The sequence below is a fragment of the Somniosus microcephalus genome, unplaced genomic scaffold, assembly GCF_052327205.1.
Source record: "Somniosus microcephalus isolate GS21.2 unplaced genomic scaffold, FLI_Smic_1.0 unresolved_chr3, whole genome shotgun sequence".
Lineage (NCBI taxonomy): Eukaryota > Metazoa > Chordata > Chondrichthyes > Squaliformes > Somniosidae > Somniosus > Somniosus microcephalus.
Genome location: NW_028225181.1, coordinates 68464046 through 68480074, shown reverse-complemented (window position 1 = coordinate 68480074; position 16029 = coordinate 68464046). Strand labels below are relative to the sequence as shown.

The following is a 16029-nucleotide window of genomic DNA, read 5'->3' as shown; positions in this document are numbered from 1 at the left end:
TTTCAAGGCCGAGTATTTGTTTGATTTTGTCCCTTTCCGCAGATCCCCAGTTCGAGGGCTGTGTGCTTAGTTCGGAGATTTTCCTCACTGTAAATTTCCGGCCTTCTGAGACTCCCCCATTTCCACTGATCTGGGCGGAAATGCGCCATTTTCTGTGCGGATTTACTAACCGGAGCGGTGACCCTGTGACCCTCCCTCGCTGTGATCAAAACTCGGGGCTGAGCAGCCGCTGTCGGGCCGGGTGCTGAATGGATCCGAGTTCCCACAGGCACAGAGCGGGCCCTGTAACCCGGGCAACCAGCCTGTTTCTGACCCTCACTCCGATCAACCCGCGCCGCCCGGCACTGCGCTTGCGCGGTACAAGGGAGCGGAGCGGCACTGCGCCTGCGCGGGAGAGTAAGGAGCGACACTGCGCCTGCGCGGGAGCGAAGTGGTGCGGCACGGCGCCTGCGCGGGATAGAGAAAGGAAGCGGCACTGCGCCTGCGCGGAAGAGCGATGTCGCAGGAACGCATCAGTATCGCTCCCAGTGCTGGGAGGACTGCATCGGAACATATTAATATCCGATGTAGTCCTCCCACCACTGGGAGCGATACTGATGCATTTCTGCGACGTCGCTCTTCCGCGCAGGCGCAGTGCCGCTTCCTTGCTCTCTCCCGCGCAGGCGCAAAGCCGCTCCCTTTGTCTCCCGCGCAGGCGCAATGCCGCTCCTTGCACTCCCGCGCAGGCGCAGTGTGGCTCCCTTACTCAGTTCCGCGCAGGCGCAGTGCCGCTCCCGTGCGCTCCCTCTACTGCGCAGGCGCCGTGCAGCTCCCTTTTCTCTCCCGCGCAGGCGCAGTGCTGCTCCCTTTCTCTCTCTCTCTCTCTCTCACGCGCAGGCGCAGTGCCGCTCCGCTGCAGTGCCGGGCGGCGCGGGTTGATCGGTGAGTGAGGGTCAAAAACGGGCTGGTTGCCCGGGTTACAGGGCCCGCTCTCTGACTGAGAGAACTCGGCTCCATTCAGCACCCGGCCCACCAGCGGCTGCTCAGCCCCGAGTTTAGATCTCAGCGAGGGAGGGTCACAGGGTCACCGCTCCGGTAAGTAACTCCGCACAGAAAATGGCGCATTTTCGCCCAGAGCAGTGAAAATGGGGGAGTCTCAGGAGGCCGGAAATTTACAGTGAGGAAAATCTCCAAACTAAGCACACAGCCCTCGAACTGGGGATCTGAGGAAAGGGACAAAATCAAACAAATACTCGGCCTTGAAATTGAATTATTAGTAAGCAGATTAAAATCTACATTACATTATTTCAGGCTCTCAATATTGTTCTTATTTTCTGCTTTGCCACAATTAGATCTCCCGGTGAATGATGGTGTGATTGAGGAAGGTGCTCAGCTCGAAGTAAACAGGGATTGTAGACTGAGGAACGACAGCAGGTGAACCAGCACAGGATTGTGAGCACCAACCCGAGAGAACCCTTCCGATTCAAAGAGCTTCCAGAGATCGACTGAGGAGCAAGGTAACAGAAAGTTCCATTGACTCAGATACACACTGGTCCTGGAGATGGACTGGGGAGAAAGGTCAGAGAGAGTCCCATTGACCCAGATAGACACTGGTCCTGGAGATGGACTGGGGAGAAAGGTCAGAGAGAGTCCCATTGACTCAGATACACACTGGTCATGGAGATGCACTGGGGAGAAAGGTCAGAGAGAGCCCCATTGACTCCGATACACACTGGTCCTGGAGATGGACTGGGGAGAAAGGTCAGAGATTCCCATTGACTCAGATACACACTGGTCCTGGAGATGGACTGGGGAAAATGTTCTGAGAGAGTCTCATTGATTCAGATAGACACTGGTCCTGGAGATGGACGCTCCCGCGCTCGCCCCCCGACCCTCCCGCGCTCGCCCCCCCGACCCTCCCGCGCTCGCCCCCGACCCTCCCGCGCTCTCCCCCTGACCCTCCCGCGCTCTCCCCCTGACCCTCCCGCGCTCTCCCCCTGACCCTCCCGCGCTCTCCCCCGGCCCTCCCGCGCTCGCCCCCCGACCCTCCCGCGCTCGCCCCCCGACCCTCCCGCGCTCGCCCCCCGACCCTCCCGCGCTCGCCCCCCGACCCTCCCGCGCTCGCCCCCCGACCCTCCCGCGCTCGCCCCCCGACCCTCCCGCGCTCGCCCCCCGACCCTCCCGCGCTCGCCCCCCGACCCTCCCGCGCTCGCCCCCCGACCCTCCCGCGCTCGCCCCCCGACCCTCCCGCGCTCGCCCCCCGACCCTCCCGCGCTCGCCCCCCGACCCTCCCGCGCTCGCCCCCCGACCCTCCCGCGCTCGCCCCCCGACCCTCCCGCGCTCGCCCCCCGACCCTCCCGCGCTCGCCCCCCGACCCTCCCGCGCTCGCCCCCCGACCCTCCCGCGCTCGCCCCCCGACCCTCCCGCGCTCGCCCCCCGACCCTCCCGCGCTCGCCCCCCGACCCTCCCGCGCTCTCCCCCGACCCTCCCGCGCTCGCCCCCCGACCCTCCCGCGCTCCCCCCGACCCTCCCGCGCTCGCCCCCCGACCCTCCCGCGCTCGCCCCCCGACCCTCCCGCGCTCTCCCCCCGACCCTCCCGCGCTCTCCCCCCGACCCTCCCGCGCTCGCCCCCCGACCCTCTCTCGCTCCCCCCCCGACCCTCCCGCGCTCGCCCCCCGACCCTCCCGCGCTCCCCCCCGACCCTCCCGCGCTCGCCCCCCGACCCTCCCGCGCTCGCCCCCCGACCCTCCCGCGCTCGCCCCCCGACCCTCCCGCGCTCGCCCCCCGACCCTCCCGCGCTCGCCCCCCGACCCTCCCGCGCTCGCCCCCCGACCCTCCCGCGCTCGCCCCCCGACCCTCCCGCGCTCTCCCCCCGACCCTCCCGCGCTCCCCCCCGACCCTCCCGTGCTCGCCCCCCGACCCTCCCACGCTCGCCCTGATGGGGCTCTTCTCAAGTAAACCAAGCGTTGCATTAAAACACCCCCAGAATCAAGGCCCTGCTCTTGGGGAAGGTGCTCAGGCCGCAGGAACCGGTTCAAGCGAACAAAGTCAGGGTCAAGGCCCTGCTCCTGGGGAAGGTGATCAGGCCACAGGAACCAGTGCAAGTGAAGCGACTCCTTCTCCCGGAGAATTATTAAATGGGAATACTCCAAGAGTTGACCAAAAATCATGTTAGTAATATTAATCAAAGAGTCAATTATTGCTGTAAGGAGGGATGATACCTTAGCAGGTTCCTCTAATGAGGCCATATGGGTAGAACTTAAAACCAAAAAGGGGGCAAGCACTTTGCTGGGATTGTACTATAAGCCCCCAAACAGTAACGGGGAGATAGAGGAACAGATATGTAGGCAAATCTCAGAAGTGTAGAAATAATAGGGTAATAATTGTTGGGGATTTCAACTTCCCCAATATTAACTGGGATAGTCAGAGTGTGAAAGGCTTAGAGGGTGTGGAATTCTTAAAGTGCATCCAGGAGAGCTTTTTCAGCCAACATGTGGAAAGTCCTACAAGAGAGGGGGCGGTACTGGACCTAATTCGAGGGAATGTAGCAGGGCAAGTGGTAGAAGCGTTAGTAGGAGAGCATTTTGGTGACAGTGACCATAATTCGGTGAGATTTAAGGTAGTTATGGAAAAGGACAAAGATGGACCAGAAATAAAGGTTCTAAATTGGGTAAGGCCGATTTTAATATGATAAGGCAGGATCTGGCCAAAGTGGACTGGGATCAGCTACTTGTAGGAAAATCCACATCAGAGCAGTCGGAGTCTTTCAGAAAGGAAATAGAGAGAGTACAATGCCAACATGTTCCCGTAAAGGTCAAGGGTGGGACAAACAAGCCCAGGGAACCCTGGATGTCAAGGGACATACAAAAATGGATTAGGAAAAAAAGGAAGGCTTTTGGCAGATACAAAGGACTAAAAATAGTGGAAGCCCTAGAGGAGTATAGAAAGTGCAGGGGGGTTCTTAAAAAAGAAATTAGGAGAACGAAGAAGGGTCATGAAAAAACACTGGCGGGCAAAATAAAGGAAAATCCCAAGGTGTTTTATTTGTATATTAAGGGCAAGAGGATAACCAGGGAAAGAGTAGAGCCCATTAGGGACCAAAGTGGCAATCTGTGTGTAGAGCCAGAAGATGTAGGTGAGGTTTTAAATTAATATTTTGCAACTGTGTTCACTATGGAGAAGGACGATGCAGGCATATAAATCAGGCAGGGGGATTGTGATATACTTGAACAAATTAGTATTGAGAGGGAGGAGGTACTAGTGGTTTTAGCGGGCTTAAAAGTGGATAAACTCCCAGGCCCAGACGAGATGTATCCCAGCCTGCTGTGTGAGGCAAGGGAGGAGATTGCAGGGGCTCTGACACAAATTTTCAGAACCTCTCTGGCCACAGGGGAGGTACCAGAGGACTGGAGAATAGCTAATGTAGCACCATTATTCAAGAAGGGTAGTAGTAGGGATCAACCAGGGAATTACAGGCCAGTGAGCCAAACATCAGTGGTAGGGAAATTATTGGAAAAAATTCTGAGGTACAGAATTAGTCTCCACTTGGAGAGGCAAGGATTAATCAAGGATAGTCAGCATGGCTTTGTCAGGGGGAGATCATGTCTAACCAATTTGATTGAATTTTTCGATGGGGGTGACTAGGTGTGTGGATGAGGGCAGTCCAGTTGATGTTGTCTTCATGGACTTCAGTAAGGCTTTTGACAAAGTCCCACATGGGAGACTGGTCAAGCAGGTAAGAGCCCATGGGATCCAGGGCAATTTGGCACATTGGATCCTAAATTGGCTTCGTGGCAGGAGGCAGAGGGTGATGGTCGAAGGTTGTTTTTGTGACTGGAAGCCTGTGTCCAGTGGTGTACCACAGGGTCTGGGTCCTTTGCTGTTTGTAGTGTACATTAATGATTTAGATATGAATGTAGGAGGTATGATCAGTAAGTTCGCAGATGACACGAAAATTGGTGGAGTGGTAAATAGCGAGGAGGGAAGCCTCAGGCTACAGGAGAATATAGACGGGTTGGTTAGATGGGCAGCACAGTGGCAAATGGAATTTATCCCTGAAAAGTGTGAGGTGATGCATTTTGGGAGGACTAACAAGGGAATACACAATGAATGGTAGAACCCTAGGAAGGACAGAGGATCAGAGGGACCTTGGTGTGCATGTACATAGATCCCTGAGGGCAGCAGGACAGCTGGATAAGGTGGTTAAGAAGGCATATGGGATACTTATATTCTATGCCTTGGCTAATGAAGGCAAGAGCAGGAAGGTTATGATGGAGCTGTACAAAACGCTAGTTAGGCCACAGCTGGAATACTGTGTGCAGTTCTGGTTGCCACACTATAGGAAGGATGTGATTGCATTGGAGAGGGTGCAGAGGAGATTCACCAGGGTGTTACCTGGGCTGGAGCGCTTCAGCTATGAAGAGAGACTGGACAGGCTGGGGTTGTTTTCCTTAGAGCAGAAAAGGCTGAGGGGGGACCTGATTGAGGTGTACAAATTATGAGGGGCATAGATAGGGTAGATAGAAAGGAACTTCTCCCCTTAGTAGAGGGGTCAATAACCAGGGGGCATAGTTTCAAGGTAAGGGGCAGGAGGTTTAGAGGGGATTTGAGGAAAAGCTTTTTCACCCAGAGGGTGGTTGGAATCTGGAACTCACTGCCTGAAAGGGTGGTAGAGGCATTAAATCCTCACAACATTCAAGAAGCATTTAGATGAGCACTTGAAACGCCATAGCATACAAGGCTACGGACCAAGTGCTGGAAAATGGGATTAGAATAGACAGGGCTTGATGGCCGGCGCGGACACGATGGGCCGAAGGGCCCCTTTCTGTGCTGTATAAATCTATGACTCTATGGTAGCACTCTTGCCTCTGAGGCATAAGGTTGTGGGTTCAAGTCCCACTCCAGAGACTTGAGCACAAAAATTCAGTCTGACACTCCAGTGCAGTACTGAGGCACTGTCAGAGGTGGCGTCTTTCGGATGAGACATTAAACTGAGGCCCTGTCTGCTCTCTCAGGTGGATGTAAAAGATCCCATGACACTATTTTGAGAAAGAAAGACTTGCATTTATATAGTGCTTTCATGACCAGCAGACGTCTTGAAGTGCTTTACAGCCAATGAAGTACTTTTGAGGTGTAGTCACTGTTGTAATGTGGGAAAGAGCAGGGGAAATATCCCCGGTGTCCTAGCCAATGTTTATCCCTCAATCAATGTAACAAAAGGATAATAGCAAAATACTGCGGATGCTGGAAATCTGAAATAACAACAGGAAATGCCGGAAACACTCAGCAGGCCAGGCAGCATCCGTAGAGAGAGAAACAGAGTTAACAAAAAGATAGGTTACCTGGTCATTATCACATTGCTGTTTGTGGGAGCTTGCTGTGCGCTATTTGACTGCCGCATTTCCTACATTACAACAGTGACTACACTTCAAAAGTACTTCATTGGCTGTAAAGCACTTTGGGATGTTCGGTGGTGGTGAAAGGCGCTATAGAAATGCAAGTCTTTCTTCACTGGTCTCTCCAGCGACCTCTTCTGGCTGATGGTTGATTGACAGACGATGGTCCGCGCATGCGCACAGGGAGCGACGGTTTGGACAGAGTCGGGCACAGCGACCCCTCCCGGTCACCAAGGGCAACAACCGCGCATGCCCAGAGGACACCAAACACCCTCCCACACTTGGAGCTGCGTCTGCGCACTCAGATCCTGCCGGATGGAGTCGGCGTGGGCCATTCCGGGGAAAGGCCTTGGTGTCGGGTCCAGAGTCGCGATCGGTGACGCAAAGTGAGCTTTCTCCGCTCCGATTGGGTGGAGAATCGCGCGGGGTGGGGGGGGAGGGGTGGATCGGGAGAGAATAAAGAGAAATGGAAAACCTGAGAGTCCGCGAGGTCCCGGACTGAGCGGCGTCAGTTGGACGGAGCACGTGATATCGGGGACACGTGACCCAGCCCAGGGCCTGATTGACGGGAGCTTCCGACCAATAGGGAGCGAGCGGGGCGGGTCCTCCAACCAATCGAGGAGCCCGAGGGGCGGGACTAGCGCCAGCTGATTGTCTGATCCGCAGGGCAGCGAGTTTCTCCAGTCCCTTGTTCAGGGCCCGGGGCCAGGGGAGGCTGTGGGCCTTTATTCCCCTCATTGGACACAAGGCTCTTTGGCCCACAACACACTGGCTCAGGTTTTAATGGAGACTTTTTAGATTCATCAATAAAAGCAGATAAACCTCGTGCTTCTGTGGAACAAACTTTCTAATATTTTATAGAATCATAGAATGGTTACAGCACAGAAGGAGGCCATTCGGCCCGTCGAGCCCGTGCCGGCTCTCTGCAAGATCACTTCAGCTAGTCCCACTCCCCGCCCTTTCCCCGTAACCCTGCAAATTTCTTTACTTCGGGCACTTATCCAATTCCCTTTTGAAAGCGGTGATTGAATCTGCCTCCACCTCCCTCTCAGGCAGTGCATTCCAGATCCTAACCACTCGCTGCGTAAAAAAGTTTTTCCTCGTGTCGCCTTTGGTTCTTCTGCCAATCACCTTAAATCTGTGTCCTCCGGTTCTCGACCCTTCCACCAAACAGTTTCTCTCTATCTACTCTCTCCTGACCCCTCGTGATTTTGAACACCTCTATCAAATCTCCTCTCTACCTTCTCTGCTCTAAGGAGAACAACCTCAGCTGCTCCAGTCTATCCACGTAACTGAAGTCCCTCATCCCTGGAACCATTCTTGTAAATCTTTTCTGCACCCTCTCTGAGGCCTTCACATCCTTCATAAAGTGCGGGGCCCAGAATTGGAAACAAAACTCCAGTTGAGGCCGAACCAGTGTTTTATAAAGGTTCATCATAACCTCCTTGCTTTTGGACTCTATGCCTCTATTTATTAAGCTCAGGATCCCGTATGCTTTTTTAACCACTTGCTCAACCTGCCCTGCCACCTTCAATGATTTGTGCACACATACCCCCAGGTCTCTCTGCTCATGCACCCACTTTAGACTTATACCCTTTAGTTTATATTGCCTCTCCTCATTCTTCCTACCAAAATGTATCACTTCGCACTTTTCTGTGTTAAATTTCATCTCCCATGTGTCCGCCCATTCCACCAGCCTGTCTATGTCCTCTTGAAGTCTATCACTATCCTCCTCACTGTTCACTATACTTCCAAGTTTTGTGTCATCTGCATATTTTGAAACTGCCCTGTACACCCAAGTCTAAATCACTAATATATATCAAGAAAAGCAGTGGTCCTAGTACCGACCCCTGGGGAACACCACTGTATACCTTCCTCCAGTCTGAAAAACAACCGTTCACCACTACTCTCTGTTTTCTGTCACTTTGCCAATTTCGTATCCATGCTGCCACTGTCCCTTTTATTCCATGGCCTTCAACTTTGCTGGCAAGCCTATTATGTGGCACTTGTCGAACGCCTTTTGGAAATCCATGTACACCAGGTCAACCGCATTCCCCTCATCAATCAACCCTCTCTGTTACCTCATCAAAAAACTCAATCAGAATCAGAGCAGCCGGGCCTGGCGGACGTGCAGCCAGGGCCCCGGCACCAGGAAACCCAGGGTGCAGCGCCTCCCCCATCCGAGCCGCCGCTTCCCGGTTTCTTCAGCCGGTTCCACTGAGTCCGACTCAGGAAAAAGAACAGGAGCCAGGCTCCCAGAATGGCCCGCGGCCCCGGGGAGCATGCGCACTCTCAGCGGGTAAATCAGTGCGTTGGATAGAGTGGTTTCTGGGGCGCAGGGAATTGTGGGTGCTGCGGCCACCATTAGTCAGCAGCTGTCGGGAAGAGATTTATTGCAGGCTGATGGAAGGTAGGTCCCTGGCCGCCTGTGTAGGTCTTTTTGTTGCTTCAGTTTGAGCTGGAGTGGTGATTGTGGAGAAGCTGCTGGGTTTAACCCCCAGTACTTCTGAGCCCAGGAGGACCCAACAATTTCCAATGTGAGACTGTCAAGGGAGCTGGATTTTGGGGGAGATTAGGTTGTTACACAGACACTGTCCGCACAATGTAAAAGAGTATTGTTTTAGGAAGAAGTATTTCTGTACAGGCTTTTAATCCATTTTACATATACAGATTTGTTTTAATTCATTCTTGCAATGTGGGTGTCGCTCGCAAGAGCAGCAAATATTGCCATCCCCAGTTGCCGATTGAGAAGGGGGTGGTGAGTCGCCGCCTTGAACCGCTGCAGTCCGTGTGGTGAAGGTACTCCCACAATGTTGTTTGGTAAGGAGTTCCAGGATTTTGACCCAGTAATGATGAATATGTCTAAGTCAGGATGATGTGTGACTTGGAGGGGAACTTGGAGGTGATGGTGCTCCCATGCACCTTCTGCCCTTGTCCTTCTAGGTGGTGGAGGTTGCGGGTTTGGGAGGTTCTGTCAAAGTTCTGGTCGAATTGCAGATGTATAAAGCGCCTTTCCTTCGCCCCCTCCCACTTCTCTCTCTCTCTCTCCTCCCATAGAGGCCAGAGTTGTGTGTAGGCCCAGACCAGGTGGCAGATTCCCTTCCCTGAAGGACATTAGTGAACCAGTTGGGTTTTTATGACAATCCGGCAGCTTTCATGGTCACTTTTTTTTAGTGCCAGCCTCACAATTGACCAGATTCATTGAGCTCAATTTCACAACCTGCCTTTGTTTTCTTGTGGGTTGTCTCTCACGCTCCCTGTTTTAAATTAATTTTACAGGGCACTGGAAGGGGACGATTTGCAGACTGGAAACTCAAACCAAACATCACTTCAAGATATGACAGAGTCACTCGACTCATCAGATCTGAATATCAACGGCCTCTGAACATGGAAGCAAAAAGCACCGTTCACAGCGGGGAGAAACCGTACACGTGTTCTGTGTGTGGACGAGGCTTCAGCCAACCCTCTGGCCTATCGAGACACAAGCGCATTCACACCGGGGAGAGGCCATTCACCTGCTGAGTGTGGGAAGGGATTCACTCAGTCAGGCACCCTACTGGGACACCAGCGAGTTCACACCGGGGAGAGGCCGTTCACCTGCGCTGTGTGTGGGAAGGGATTCACTCAGTCAGCCACCCTACTGAGACACCAGCGAGTTCACACTGGCAAGAGACCGTTCACCTGCTCTGAGTGTGGGAAGGAATTCACTCGGTCATCTGACCTTCAGACACACCAGCACACTCACACTGGGGAGAGACCGTTCACCTGCCCTGTGTGTGGGAAGGGATTCACTCAGTCAGCCACCCTACTGAGACACCAGCGAGTTCACACTGGGGAGAGGCCATTCACCTGCTCCGTGTGTGGGAAGGGATTCACTCAGTCATCCAACCTGCTGACACACCAACGGGTTCACACTGACGAGAGACCTTTTAAATGCTCGGACTGTGGGAAGTGCTATAAAAGTTCCTGGGAACTGACATGCCATCAACGTGTTCACACTGACGAGAGACCGCTCAGGTGCTCTCACTGCGGGACTGGGTTCAGGCAGTCATCTGAGCTCACTATACACCAGCGCACTCACACTGGGGAGAGGCCGTTCACCTGCTCCGTGTGTGGGAAGGGATTCACTCAGTCATCCAACCTGCTGAGACACCAGCGCGTTCACACTGGGGAGAGGCCATTCACCTGCTCTGAGTGTGGGAAGGGATTCACTGAGTCATCCCACCTGCTGAGACACCAGCGAGTTCACACTGACGAGAGACCTTTCAGGTGCTCTCACTGTGGGACTGGGTTCAGGCGATCATCTGACCTCCTTGTACACCAGCGCACTCACACTGGGGAGAGGCCATTCACCTGCTCCGTGTGTGGGAAGGCATTCACTCAGTCATCCAACCTGCTGAAACACCAGCGAGTTCACAAGTGACTGCAGGGGGTGGATTCTGCTGTTGCTGCTGTTAATTACATCCAGGACTGAACCATGTTCATTCTGACATTGGGGATTGTTTCTGCTGATAATAACTCTGGGAACTGGGCTGGAGTTTAATATTCTGGATATTATGTTCAATAAATCAACTTTCTTTTAAACACATTGTTGTAGATTTTTGTCTTTCCCACCTGAGTGTTTAGCATCACCTGGCTGGAGCTCAAAGTACAATCTGGGGGAGGATCATATGACGGGAACAGAACTCCAGCCTGGACACAGTCCTTCAGGGCCACACTGAGAGGGGCAAACGGCGCTTTGGTCTTTCTTCTCTTTCTTCACTGACAGCAAAGTCCCCATGAGGGTTAATCTCGAGGTGTGTGAGAAATGTGTCCCAGCCACTCTCTGCCATGGTTCAGAGCTCCTAGGCACGGAACAGAAGGCTCCTTTAGGAATGTACCCCAGTGCTTTTTTTAATGGCCTTATTAACATGTGTCGCTACTTTTAGTGATTTGTGTATCTGTATCCCTGGATCCCTCTGCTCCTCCAGCCCATTTAGACTCTTCGGGGGAAATTCGGTGGCACCCCCTTTGGGTCACTAACGTCACCGGGGCTAATTTTAGCCCCCCGAAAATGTTAGCGCCCCTGTGCATTAAATTCAGTGGTAGCACCGGAGGCTACTGGAAGCGCTCCCCTCCCTCTTGAGGCGCTACCAGTGAATTTCACGACACTTCGTGTAACAGCGCCACGCCCGTCGGCACATAGCACCGCGTCATAGCAGACCTCCCTCCCTGATTAACGGGGAGGAGCCTAGCACTGTGCACACTGGGGCCCTGCTGGACCACCAGGGAGCGAGGTGTCAGATCAAGAAGAGCGCCGGGCTGTGCGATCGCGGCCGACACCCCGAAGAAGAAAGGGGAAGGGGGCAGGTGCTGGCAGTCAGCCAAAATAAAAAGTTGCCACCCGACACCAGCACTTTAAGTGGCGTCGCCGCAGCTGTAGAAACGACCCCTGACCCTGTCGGACATATCGGCCAGCGATAGGTCAGCGGTTGCCGGGGTGCTGCGCGTGGTGATGAGGTCATTGCCGGCGGTGCAGTTCCGCGGGGCGCTAGCGGCTACCACCGCCACTAACCTCCCGCTGAATATCGCGGGAGGCACAAAGCAACCCAATTTCACCCCCTTGTCCAAGTAGTGAGTGGCCTCCTTATTCTTCCCAACAATACACACCACCTCACACTGACCTACAGTGAAATTCATTAACACACCACCTCACACTGATCTATAGTGAAATTCATTAACACACCACCTCACTGATCTATAGTGAAATTCATTAACACACCACCTCACACTGATCTATAGTGAAATTAATTAACACACCACCTCACCCTGAGCTATAGTGAAATTCATTAACACCACTTCACACTGATCTATAGTGACATTCATTAACACCACCTCACCCTGGTCTATAGTGAAATTCATTAACACACCTCCTCACATTGACCTATAGTGAAATTCATTAACACACCCCCTCACACTGATCTATAGTGAAATTCATTTGCCAATTACACGCCCATTCTGAAATTTATTAATGTCTTCTTGCATTTTGTCTTCCTCAGTATTAACTCTACCTCCCAATTTGGTGTTATCGACAAACTTTAAAATTGTACTTCTGATTCCCGAGTCCAAATCGTTTATGAACAACAGTGATCCCAGCACCGATCCCTGTGGAACACCACTTCCCACCTTTTGCCAGTCTGAGTAGCTACTCCCAACCTCCAGTCTCTGTTTTCTGTTTTGTGACCAGCTTGCTATCCAAAAACAGTTTGTAAGATTGACAAGATGACCAAGGTCAGGCCGTGTGGAGTGAAGAGCCAGGCAGCAGAATGGATGAAAAGCTGGCTACAAAACAGAAATCAGAGGGTTGGAGTTAAGGGACGTTTGTTGCGATCTTTCCATCCATTCTGCTGCCTGGCCCTTGGTCAGGCCGTGTAGAGTTGTGGTCATCTTGTAGACTGTACATACTGCAGACACAGTGCACCAGTGGTGGAGGGGGTGGATATTGAGTCCTGTGGCAGGGGCGCCCCTGACAGGGTTACAGACCCTTCAGCCACTGGAGAGACATGGAGCGCTGAGCTCGGCAGCATTAGTCCTGTTTTGCATCCTCCCTCCACCCATCTCTCACCTGCTGCTTCACCCACAGTCGCCACCGCTGCCCGCGCATGCTCAGCTCACACTACCCGGGTGATTGACGGGAGCTCCGGACCAATAGAAAGAGCAGGGCGGGGCTGGAGGACCGAGTGGGCGGCGAGTCCTCCAACCAATCAGAGTGTGTGAGGGGCAGGGCTTGCGGCACCCAGTGGGCGGGGCTCAGCCTGGAGCTCCCTCATTGGCTGAAACTCTGCATCATTTTCAAACCTGATTTCTCTCAAACTCCAGGAGAAAACTGGCCCTTTCTGTTGTGGCTTTAAACAGATGAAACCCTGTGGTGTGGAGCAAACATCGCAACATTTGGTAGTGAAATGGATTCATTCAGGACAGACAGCAGGGATTATTTCAGGAAATAACACAGTGTAGTGAGGGAGGAAATGCAGTGGATGTTGTGTAGATGGATTGTCAAAAGGTGTTTGATAAGGTGCTGGACAGGAGGCTTGTTGATCAAATTAAGGCTCACGGTATTAAAGGGAGGGGGCAGCGTGGATAGGAAGTTGGGTAAAGGGCAGAAAACAGAGAGTAGTGGTTAATGGCTGTTCTTCAGACTGGAGGGATGTAAACAGCGGTGTCCCCCAGGGTCAGTGTTGGCACCATTGCTCTTCTCAATATAACTGAATGAGCTGGGCTTGTGTTTATGGGGCACAAGGTCAAATTCACCAGATGAGGCTGAAATAGGGAGCATGGCCACCTGTGAAGAGGACTGTAATTGACTTCAGTGTGAATACACAGGTTTGTATATGGGGCGGGTAGATGTCAAATTAAATTTCATGCTAAGAAATATGAGTTCATAAGAACGTAAGATGTAGGAGCAGGAGTAGGTCATGTGGCCCTTCGAGCCTGCTCCACCATTCAATAAGATCATGGCTGATCTGATCTTGGCCTCAACTCCACTTCCCTGCCCGCTCCCCAGAACCCTTGACTCCCTTATCGTTCAAAAATCTGTCTATTTCCACCTTAAACACACTCAATGACCCAGCCTCCACAGCTCTCTGGGGAAGAGAATTCCAAAGATTCACGACCCTCTGAGAGAAGAAATTCCTCCTCATTTCCGATTTAAAAGGGTGCCCCCTTATTTTGAAATTATGCCCCCTAGTTCTAGATTCCCCCACGAGGGGAAACATCCTCTCAGCATCTACCCTGTCAAGCCACTTCAGAATCTTGCATGTTTCAATAAGATCACCTCTCATTCTTCTAAACTCCAATGAGTATAGGCCCAACCTGCTCAACCTTTCCTCATAAGACAACCCTTTCATCTCCAGAATTAACCTACTGAACCTTCTCTGAACTGCCTCCAATGCAAGTATATCCTTCCTTAAATAAGGAGACCAAAACTATATGCAGTAAGGCAGGATCTGGCCAAAGTGGATTGGGATAAGCTATTTGAAGGAAAATCCACATCAGAGCAGTGGGAGTCTTTCAGAAAGGAAATAGAGAGAGTACAACGCCAACATGTTCCCGTAACGGTCACGGGTGGGACCAACAAGCACAGGGAACCCTGGATATCAAGAGATATACAAGAATGGATTAGGAAAAAAAAGGAGGCTTTTGGCAGATACAAAGGACTAAAAACAGTGGAAGCCCTAGAGGAGTATAGAAAGTGCAGGGGGGTACTTAAAAAAGAGATTAGGAGAGCAAAGAGGGGGCATGAAAAAACACTGGCGGGCAAAATAAAGAAAAATCCCAAGGTGTTTTATAAGTATATTAAGGGCAAGAGGATAACCAGGGAAAGAGTAGGGCCCATTAGGGACCAAAGTGGCAATCTGTGTGTAGAGCCGGAAGATGTGGGTGAGGTTTTAAATGAATATTTTGCCTCCATGTTCACTATGGAGAAGGACGATGTAGGCATAGAAATCAGGCAGTGGGATTCTGATATACTTGAACAAATTAGTATTGAGAGGGAGGAGGAACTAGCGGTTTTAGCAGGCTTAAAAGTAGATAAATCCCCTGGCCCAGATGAAACGTATCCCAGGCTGCTGTGTGAGGCAAGGGAGGAGATTGCAGGGGCTCTGACACAAATTTTCAGAACCTCTCTGGCCACAGGGGAGGTGCCAGAGGACTGGATGACAGCTAACATAGTACCATTATTCAAGAAGGGTAGTAGGAATAAACCAGATAATTACAAGCCAGTGAGCCGAACATTAGTGGTAGGGAAATTATTGGAAAAAATTCTGAGGGACAGAATTAGTCTCCACTTGGACAGGCAAGGATTAATCAAGGATAGTCAGCATGGCTTTGTCAGGGGGAGATAATGTCTAACCAATTTGATTTAATTTTTCAAGGGGGTGACTAGGTGTGTGGATGAGGGTAGTGCAGTTGATGTAGTCTATATGGGCTTCAGTAAGGCTTTTGACAAAGTCCTGCATGGGAGACTGGTCAAGAATGTAAGAGCCCATGGGATCCAGGGCAATTTGGCACATTGGATCCAAAATTGGCTTAGTGGCAGGGGGCAGAGGGTGATGGTCGAAGGTTGTTTTTGTGACTGGAAGCCTGTGTCCAGTGGTGTACCACAGGGATCGGTGCTGGGTCCTTTGCTGTTTGTAGTGTACATTAATGATTTAGATGGGCACTGGTGTGTAGTCCTCGTGGGTGTCGAGCGGGTCGCGAGGCTCAGGCGTGCTGTCTGCTGGGGTTGGATATTGGATCGTGGCGGGGGTGGTAGTGGGTAGTGGGTTACTGGGGACCCCGAGGGTGCGAGGTCTCATATGGAGACTGTGTCCTCCCACCCGTCCGGGTACGCAATGTAAGCATACTGGGGGTTGGCGTGGAGGAGGTCGACCCTCTCGACCAGGGGGTCCGTTTTATGGGTCCTCACGTGTCTTCTCAGTAGGATCGGCCCTGGGGACGTCAGCCATGGCGGTAGCGATGTCCCCGATGTGGACTTCCTTGGGAAGACAAACATTTTCTCATGAGGGGTGGCGTTAGTGGCAGTGCAGAGCAGTGACTGAATAGAGTGGAGCGCATCGGGGAGCACATCCTGCCAGCGGGAGGTCGGAAGGCCCCTAGACTTTAAGGCTAGCAGGGC

The 16029-nt window shown here is 52.6% G+C and overlaps 1 protein-coding gene across 1 annotated transcript in view; it reads left to right on the top strand.

The window, feature by feature from the left end:
* Nucleotides 1-10958, top strand: part of LOC147091880 (uncharacterized) — a 69074-nt gene extending 58116 nt beyond the window's left edge. The window contains exon 4 of the mRNA XM_085976911.1: nucleotides 9943-10958. Coding sequence (XP_085833037.1) covers nucleotides 9943-10797 — 855 coding nt within the window. The 3' untranslated portion in view covers nucleotides 10798-10958. The remainder of the gene's footprint in view (nucleotides 1-9942) is intronic.
* The last annotated feature ends 5071 nt before the right edge of the window (nucleotides 10959-16029 follow it).